Here is a 10,218-nt window from a genome sequence, read left to right as displayed (position 1 = left end):
GAAAGACAAGCGACTTGTGTCACATAGGCACAGGGTAAGTACTTGGGGAGAACACTTGTAAAGATTTGACTGGGCCTTTGAAATAAATTTTTTAAACCAATTCCCTAAAATATTAATTGACTGGCTGCCACCATGTACAATTACTAGTGACACTATGTATGTCATAATAAATGTCATACATTCACTACAGTTACGTCTATTGACTGAGCCACAGTGAAATCCATCATTTAAATTCATTTCATTCCAACTACAACAAAAGATACACATACCACTTACAAAAAAATAGTTTTTTAATAACCTGACCTCAAGTGGATAAACACAGACAGGTGGCATTGGCACATTCACTACTTCTAAACTTTGTCAAATGGAACACAAATGCAGAAGTAATAAATTGTAGCGGCACAGGCTATTTCATACCAACTAGCATGTCACATTCAAGGCTTGGCTTAACAGCTGAGATATGTCGGAAGATTTCTTAATGTGCAAGTTAGGCAGAAAGACCAGACGGCCCTCTGTGTGGGAAATTCTGTGCAGAGATGGAGTAACACATGGATGCTGTCCGTCTGGGAAGCAGTATGAGCAGTATTGCCACCTGCTGTGCTGTAGGGACACTGGTTCCACGTGAGAGATGAGGTCTGCCCATGGAATACTGGTCTGCATGACAATTCGTGATCGGGTTCTCCTCTGTGCAGAGATATGAAATAGAGTTGATTTGGATCGTCTGTAACAATCTGTCACATATAGAACACTCTCAACTGTGATACTGGGAAATTAATTTGGTGTTCTGCAAGATGCGAAATGTTTATGCAGTTGAAGAATACCTCATTTAAACTGACATCTGAGTATTTGTTGATTTGATGATGTTAGCTGAAGAACAACCTATCTTACAACTCTGCACATAGCTGCCGAGTGATGAAAAATGATTAGCACGACAGACCTGAACCAAATAGTGGCTCCAATCCATGAGCACTAACGGCGACTGAATAATTTAAGGCATATTTAGGACAGCAGACTAGGCGGTGTATGCACTTCCACATACTACGCACATAAGTACAAGCATCAATGAAACCACTGGGACACTGGGAAAAGTATAAATACATAAAAGGTGTGTGCATTATATAGCGATCTGTTTATTGTAAATTGTAATCTCAAGGAACATAACTTCATATAAAAGACAATGAAAATTTGATGACAGAAGTTCACTTCATCTGATCTCTTCACACTCTGAAGTTTAAAGATAACTAGAAAATCAACCTTCAGCAGTGATTTTACTCAATACATCTCAATATGCACAAGCACAATACAATAATATACAACAACAAGTTCACTAAATGTCTGAGTCATCAAACTTTTGCACAATTTCCAGAAAAAACTTCTCTAAAATTTTTTAGTCGGTTCAATATATAGAGCGAAAAACTTAGGCAAGTAAGCACTAGTCTGAGTCTAATGCATTTTTGTAAAATTATACAAACAGATAGTCAACAAAGCACAATTCATTGCCCTTTGGAGCATTGAATTACTGCATAAAATACTTTATTTAAACAATGGAAACTCCAGGTAGAAATATCAACAATGCTGCAAAAGACAGATTGCTACTAACTGCAAAGAAGGCATGTTAAGTTGCAGACAGGCACAATTAAAAGTCACTTGAGCCAGAATGCATTCTGGCCCGAGAAGCTGGAGTTGGCGGACATGTGTGCATGAGATGCGCTAGCTTGTGTGTATGAATAGTGTGTGTTTCTCTTTTGCTGATGAAGGTTGTGGCTGAAAGCTTTATGTAAGTGTCTTAACTGTACCTATCTGCAACTTAACATGTGTCTTGTTTACAGTAAGTGGCAATCTGTCTTTTCCTACATTGGCCCCCCCTCTCCCCCCACCCCTCAGTGGTATCCATGGGACAAAGACTGTCCCTTCACTTCACAACTTATCCAATCACTCCCTCTGGAATGATTACAGTTCACATTAGTCTTCCTTTGTTTGCAGTCTCTGTTGGAAGACTATCACACACTAATTGTGCGAAAAATATTGAAGCCACTGAGAGCTGTGCTGAGGATGACACCTTTCAGCTGTGGATGCCAGTGGAGTTCTTTGATATCTTTCTGACCCTGGTGAATGAACAGCAGCTGAGGTGGTATATCCTGTAAATTAAGTACAAAGACAATTCAGAAAAAGAAGATCATCAATCTCACTGAGCACTAATGATAACAATATAAACTAATGACAATCATCAGAGGCAAAAAATGTTTCATAAAACAAAACTAACAACTAAAACATAAATTATTAATCACTGTTGGCTCAGGCTAGAGAGAGAGAGCTGACGAGTTAAGGGAAGGCAAGGGTCAGGGTGGTGGCTGGGTTGCAGCTGGTAGTGGGGCTAACACGAGGAGAATGCAGTCTGATAGTTTTGCTGCGGCTCCCAGCAACATGTTTCAGGTGCCAGACTTGAAGGGAGAGGATGACACGGGAGTAGGATATGTGCAGCAGACTCTGCCTGTGATTAGGAAGCTTAGGAATAACACTAACGTTAGGAAGAAGGTACTCCTACTCCTAGGTAGCAGTAATGTCTGAGGTGTAGGCCCTCGATTACAGGAGAAGTTGGGGAGGAGTATCAGGTCACCAGCATTTTCAAGCCACGTGCTGGGCTGGATCAGGTGACTGAACTTTTAAGGCTTTTGTGTAAGGGCTTCGCAAAACAGTATCAGTTAGTGATAGTGGGTGAGGCAAGGAACAACCTGGACAGGGACAAGGAGAGGGACAGGACATACTTCATAGTTGGTGACCTGAATAAGATAGCTTCCCTAACTGGTGGCATCAATGTGAGCACAGTAGAGCTGTTCTAGCAGCATGATCAGTCTCATCTTGGCAGTGCTGTAAGGCATGTCAACATGGAGCTGGAGATGGTGTTGATGACTGTTGGCCAGACACACTTTGTGGTGGCGCAAGTGAGGACTATCGGAAGGTGGGGTTACACTAAGCATGGTCTCTACCTCAGCAGGTTTAGTGAAGGGAGGTTGGTGGAGTTGATTAGTGAGAGTATAGTGGGTGGGTGTGGAGTCATGCACAGTCAAACATATGTTGTTATGGGTAGGAGCACTAGGGCTTTTTTATGATAAACCATGATGACAGACTCCCCTATCTTCAGAGAATCTCCAACAACTTCAGAGATTTCTGCACCATATACACAGGAAAAAGAATGTGCCACATTGAAGTGGGCAAGCACATTGGTAATTCATACAGAATTATCTATTATTCATCAAAATGAGCAGTCCATTAAGACTTAAGTACACCAGCCTGAAGTTGAAAGACAGTACTTGAGCAGCATGGTAGTATGTATTACAATGCACTGGCATAGAGATGGTGTATTGCAGCATATAGTGCTATCATCATATGAATGTGCAAGATGCTACTGTAGGTCTGCCTTAACGGGTGGGGAACCATTTATCTATTTCAGGGTTGGAACACATTTTACAGCTAGAGATCTGACCACAATTAGTGTAAACAAGGCATTTTGAACTGACAGCCACTCAAGTAACACAGCTAGATGCCTACAAGAAGCTAATCATTTTTTGTTTACTCCTCATCCAGCAGTAATATGAATACTTTCTTGAACAAACCAACTGAAGTCTTGGATAGGATCTCAGCCCCAAAAACACACATAATAATATGCAGAGGCATGAATATTAACTGAGATGTTGAGGGTGAAATGAGTAATAACTTCCTTGACGTTTTGTGTGCTTCCAGTGTGGCACAAATGGTAAACACTACTATGAGGATCTCAAAAAGTTCAGTTTCAGATCACGCACTTATGGAGATTAACAGGAAAAATTGTGAAGTATTTATAACAGATTTCGGATCATTACTGTCAAATAATATAGCCAAAGACACACTCAGTGAAACCTGCAAAACTGCAGGCCTACAAAATGATTTTTTGATGTCATAAAATACATACTTTTTCTTGACCAATGGCAAATTAAAGCTGGGATAAAGCATACATAGAAAGCAACATAGATCCTAAGTTCGCTAAATTCTGCACATTGTTTAAATTAATTTTTGAGCTGACATTTCCAAGAGTATCCATTTTTACTGCTGCAGATAAGGAAAATATATGGATAACTACAGGAGGGTATGCTTGTGACAAAAAATAATTCAATGACAAATTTATATATAATGCAGAAATAAAAGTGGTGTGTGGTGGGGGGAGTTATAAAACAAGACTGGAAAATGCATAACAACATACAAATTAAAGAGAGAATAGAAAAATAGTAAGTCCCCAGAAATTAGCAAATTTTGTAAATAATTATTTCTCTGGTATTTTGGAGAGGCTGCAGCAAATTCTTTATAAAACACACATAGCACCCACCCATACACATCAAGCATGATGATGACGATTTCCACAACAGAGTTAAGTTAGGAAAACAGTACAACAATTAAAAAATACAAAATCAGCACCAGGGGCTTCAGCTAGAAGTATGTGGGTGGCGACCGCGGGGACCCGAGCTGAGTCTGACATTGCTTCCACTTACTTGTGTCAGACTCCTTTTTTCTCCTTCCCTGTCGGCCTCCTTTGGCCAACTCTTGCTTTTTCGACCCCAACGGTATTAGGTATCGAGGCCCGAGGGCGTCTTTCCAATTTTCTTATTCCTTCGTATAACCCAAATCCTGAGGGGAGCCCACCCCTTAAGAAAAGCCAGCAGTCCTGTGAGCTGTGAGGGTAACACCGCAGGTTGGACGGGAGGCCAGCACCCTCTCTCCGTAAAAAATTAAACATGCTTTCAAGATTACAAGTAAGCCTCGGAACATTATTGACAAAAATAGACGACGTCAATGGCAAATAATGGAAACGTGGAACGTGGAATGTAAGGAGTCTGTACAAGACAGGAGCTGCAATCAGTGTAGTCAAGGAAATTCAGAGGTACAAACTAGACCTAGTTGCATTGCAAGAAATCCGGTGGGACGATGCTGGGAGCATTGATGTTGAAAACTGTACAATTCTGTATGGAGCCTGTGAACGAGGTCATCTGTTAGGCACTGGTTTCTGCGTCAGTAAGACGTTGGCCACTAATGTTTCAGAATTCGTTTCAGTCAACCCAAGAATATCTGTTCTAACACTGGAAGTAAAGCATATTAAGGCGACTTTTGTGAACTGTCATGTTCCCACGGAGTAGAGCGAATGTGAAGTGAAAGACGAGTTCTATGCACAGCTAGAGGCAGTGATGGACGCTATACCGAATGGACACCTGAGGATCCTCCTTGGTGATATGAATGCCAAGGTTGGGAAAGAACAAATATTCCAAGACACAACAGGTAGGCACAGTCTACACAACCTAAGCAATGACAATGGAGTTAGGTTCATCAGCTTCGCGACATCATTAGGGTTGTTCATCTCCAGCACAAATTTCCAGTGGAAAAACATACATAAAGGAACCTGGGTATCACCAGATGGGAGAACTGTAAATCAAATAGACCATGTTGCTGTTGATCTCAGAGCCAAGAGATGGGTGTTAGACGTTAAGACAGCGCGGGGTGGCGAAGGTGGGAGTGGTCATTTCCTGGTCAGAGGCCATTTAAACATACAGTGTAAAGGAAGAACGGAGCCTAAGTTAAAAAGAGTGGAAAGGTACCATGTGGAGAAACTAAAAGATGAGGCAACGAAGACCAGATACCAGTTGCAACTTAGTAACCGCTTTGAAGCACTCAGCGAAGTGGACGCGAATCAGGACCTCGAACTTATGTGGGGAAACATCCAGAGCTCAGTTAGGGATACAGCAAAGGAAACACTCATGGGAAACCCAGTGGGCAAGAAGATCTGGTTTGGAAAGGAATGTGCAGATGCCCTAGAAAGGAGAAAGGAAGCCAGGAACAAATGGCTGAAGGGGACAAATCTGGCACAGGCCAAAGCACAATTTGAGGAGGTCCGAAAGACTACACAAGCAATTCTGAGAAGAGCAAAGAGTAAATACATAAGGAATATGATCACTGAAGCAGAAACAGACTTCAGAGGACAAAAGACGAGGGAAATGTTTCTGAGGGTGAAGTACCTCTGCAAAGGTCACCAGGCCAAGCAGAATTTTGTCAAAGACTCCCGTGATAAGATCCTGACGAACGATAGGGACATAGCTGAGAGATGGAAAGAGTACTTTCGACAGCTGCTAAATTGTGATGAACCCGAACTGCAGTTTGATTTCCAGTACCCAATTACAGCTGATGCAGACTATCCCCCACCTACCCTGGATGAGATAAAAACCAGAATCAGACACCTTAAACAGAATAAGAGTCCAGGTCAAGATGGAATACAGGCTGAAATGATCCTGGCAGGAGGAGAGAAACTTGCAGAAAAAATACACCGACTGATACAGGCAATATGGACCAAAGAAGAACTACCAGGAGAAAGGAAAACAGCTCTGATTTGTCCAATACATAAGAAGGGCAACAAACTGAAATGTGACAACTATCGAGGAATCGCCCTGCTTAACGTCTGCTATAAGATCCTGTCCAATTGCCTCATACATAGAATTCAGCCAGTGGCAGAATCGGTGATTGGGGAGTACCAGGGAGGTTTCCGGCCAGGACGGTCAACAGTAGATCACATCTTCAGTCTCCGGCAGCTCACTGAGAAACTGGGTGAATATGGTAAAGATTTGTATATTTTATTCGTTGATTTTAAGAAGGCCTATGATTGCATACATCGCAAGAGCCTGCTCAACTGTTTAAGGGAGTTTGGCATAGCAAAGAAACTCATCAATCTGATAATGATCTGTCTGAACAAGACACATGCAAAGGTGAAGATGGGAAATCGCATAACTGAGGAATTTGAAATTGTGACAGGACTCAGGCACGGAGATGGGTTGTCCCCTATCCTGTTCAACTTTGCCCTCGAGAAGATCATACGCGAGACCTTCCAAGAGAACGAAGGGATTGAAATCGGAGGAAAGAGACTGGCACACTTAGCCTATGCAGACGACATCTGTTTACTCTCTAGGTCGGAAGAGGAGTTGGAGCAAATGACCAAAGCACTGAAGGTGGCTGCCAGCAAATTTGGGCTAAACATAAACAAAGCTAAGACAGAGTACCTCGTTATGACGCGTGGTCATTGTCAGACTGCTGATCATCTACAATCACTGCAGGTTGGGGACCATTCCTACAAGAGAGTGCAAGAATTCAAATACCTAGGGGCACTTTTCACTGAGAACTCATCATGTGAAGCAGAGATCAATGCCAGAATACAAGCAGGACACCGATCTTACCACAGCCTAGCACAGCTGCTTCGGTCCAAATCTCTCTCCAGACAGTTCAAGATTCGACTGTACAAAACCCTGATCCAGCCTGTTGTTCTATATGGCTGTGAGACATGGAGTATCCGGAAACAGGACTTCCATAAGCTCCTTGTCTTTGAGAGAAAAGTGCTTCGGAAGATCTTCGGTCCAGTTCTGGATGCAGATACAGGGGAATGGAGGATCAGATACAACCAAGAGCTTGAGGAACTATACCAGCAGCCCAACATAGCAGGAGCTGTCAAAGCCAAACGAATGCAGTGGGCCGGCCATGTGGCCCGGATGGAGGATCACAGATGGCCTCGGAAGCTCCTGGATTTCACACCTACAGGAAAGAGACCGCCAGGGAGACCCAAGAAGCGTTGGAGGGATGGACTCCATGAAGATTTAAAACAAATGTCAATAGATGTGGACGAATGGCGGATAGCAGAAATGGACAGAATATAGTGGAGGAGGAAACTTGTAGATGCATGCGGTCCACTGGGCCTGATCACGTAGTAGAAGTAGTAGTAGTAATAGTAGGCACAGATAGAGTTTCTGTCTCTGTTCTGAAGGTGTGCATAGACAGCATACAGACCCCATTAACAAGCATAATAAATGAATCTTTTAGTTCATGTGTTTTCTCACAATACACAGAGCATGTCCAAGTGGTGCTCTTGCTATAGAAAAGTAATGCAGAAAGCAATGAAAAACTACAGGCCAGTTTCAATGCTGTCTTCATTCTTGAAAATATCTGAAGCAGTCACGAAAGAGTGAATGATAAGTTATATGAGTAAATACAGCCTCTTTGAAGAAGCACTGTTCGGATTCAGGAGTGGAAGAAGTACAATAACATTGGTGCTCTTCAGGGTAGTGTATTGAGTCCAGTTCCGTTCTTAATATTTATCAATGACTATCAGGCAAAGTTGATAAAACATCAAAACTCCTATTATTAAAACGCAAATAAGAGCCTCAAGAATGTTTACAGTTGGGCAGTTTGTAATAAATGAACATAAAGAAAATGAACTGTGAGCATTTCAGGGTAAAGTGAGGAAGCAACTCTGTCACTTTAAGCATAGATGGAAAGTCTATAGATTGTGTAGGAAACAAAGCTTTTAAGAATGACCATTAATTTTTAGCTAACATTGAGTGAACATACAAAGATACTGTCAAAAACAATGTTGTCAGCATGCTCTGCTGCTAGGGTGTTGCATCAGTTTGTAACAGCCAATGTCTTGTGGTGACACAGAATGCTTACATACACTCAATTCTTAGATAAGGGATTCTTTTCTGGGGATAAAAGGCCAAAACATGAACACAGTTTTTAAACAGCAGAAAAGTGCCATAAGAACTGGAAGTAGTAGTCATGCTCACTGTAAAGAGCTATTTAAAAAATTAGGCATCTTTACTGCAGCAAGAAAGTACATAAAAAACTCTGTGGTGCATATCAGGGAAAATGTTACAAATACTGTACCAATAGTTCGATTCCTGATCATGGAAGAAGGGCTAGTTTTGAGTTATATTTACTCAGAGAAAACAAACAAAAAATTCAAAAAGGTATTTTATATTGGGGTAAAATTGTATAACACTTTGTGAAAGGAAGTGAAAAATACTACTAAAACAAATTTGTGTAAAAATTCAGTTAAAATTTTCTTCACAAGTAATGCACATTACACAACTAAAGATTACTTAGAGGACTCAGAGAAGTGGATAGTAATGACAGGGTATAACTACAGTATGTTGTCACATTTCAGGACATGCTTACTTTTTTTTTTTTTTTGTGGTTTTAGGGCGCACAACTTCAATGGTCATTAGCGCCCAGACTACGTTAGGAATGAACCGCGAGGCACAAGGTTAAAACAGCAACTAAAAGAAAAACACGATAAAAGACAGACTGACAGGCAGAGGATTAAAAAAAACAGCATAATCAAATGTCCTTAGAGAGGTTTGTCAAGTTGATAAAACGAAGAACGCGAGCAGCTGCTCGTGGGTCATCCGCTAAAATGGCATCTAGAGTACATGGCAGGCCAAGATCAAGACGCAGTGTGTTAAAATCCGGACAGGACGTTAAAATGTGGCGGACCGTCAGCAACTGCCCACATGGGCAGAACGGCGCCGGCGCAGCCGTCAGCAGATGGCGATGGCTGAACCAGCAGTGTCCAATTCGTAACCGGGTCAAAACGACCTCCTCCCGCCGAGAGAAGGGCGGGAGGAGGACGTCCGAGCCGCGGGAAGAGGTTTCAAGGCCCGAAGCTTGTTGTCCGTAAGTGCAGCCCAATCGGCATGCCACAGCGATAAAATGCGCCTACAAATGACCCTGCTACAATCTGATGAAGGGACACAACAAGAAGCTGTCCAAGGCTAGAGGACTGCAGCCTTGGCAGCTGCAGCTTCGTTCCCAGGGATACCGACATGGCCAGGAACCCACATAAAGCTAACCGGAGAACCGTCGTCCACCAGCTGCTGAAGAGAGCGTTGGATCCGGTGCACGAAAGGGTGAACCGGATATGGATCACTGAGGCTCTGGATGGCACTCAGGGAATCAGAGCAGATGACATAAGCAGAATGTCGGTGGCGGCAGATGTAAAGAACAGCCTGGTAGAGGGCAAAGAGCTCAGCTGTGAAGACCGAACAATGGCCATAGAGCCGGTATTTGAAACTTTGTGCCCCGACAATAAAAGAACACCCGACCCCGTCATTGGTCTTAGAGCCATCTGTATAAATGAAGGTCATATTAATTAACTTCGAACGAAGTTCGACAAAACGGGAGTGGTAGACCGAACCGGGGGTAACCTCCTTTGGGAGCGAGCTGAGGTCAAGGTGAACGCGAACCTGAGCCTGGAGCCAAGGTGGCATGTGGCTCTCGCCCACTCGAAAGGTTGCAGGGAGTGAAAAATTAAGGTGTTGAAGGAGGCGACGAAAGCGAACTCCAGGGGGTAGCAGGGCAGAGACATACAACCCGTACTGA

At 42.7% G+C, this 10,218-nt stretch overlaps 1 protein-coding gene across 1 annotated transcript in view; it reads right to left on the bottom strand.

The window, feature by feature from the left end:
- Nucleotides 1-1,149: 1,149 nt before the first annotated feature.
- Nucleotides 1,150-10,218, bottom strand: part of LOC126473388 (glutamate-rich WD repeat-containing protein 1) — a 58,347-nt gene continuing 49,278 nt past the window's right edge. The window contains exon 8 of the mRNA XM_050100396.1: nt 1,150-2,138. Within this exon, the coding sequence (XP_049956353.1) occupies nt 2,001-2,138 (138 nt within the window). The 3' untranslated portion in view covers nt 1,150-2,000. The remainder of the gene's footprint in view (nt 2,139-10,218) is intronic.

This window comes from Schistocerca serialis, chromosome 4 (genome assembly GCF_023864345.2).
Source record: "Schistocerca serialis cubense isolate TAMUIC-IGC-003099 chromosome 4, iqSchSeri2.2, whole genome shotgun sequence".
In the NCBI taxonomy this organism is placed as follows: domain Eukaryota; kingdom Metazoa; phylum Arthropoda; class Insecta; order Orthoptera; family Acrididae; genus Schistocerca; species Schistocerca serialis.
Note: the sequence above shows the minus strand (reverse complement) of the source record. Positions and strands in the feature narration are given on the sequence as shown.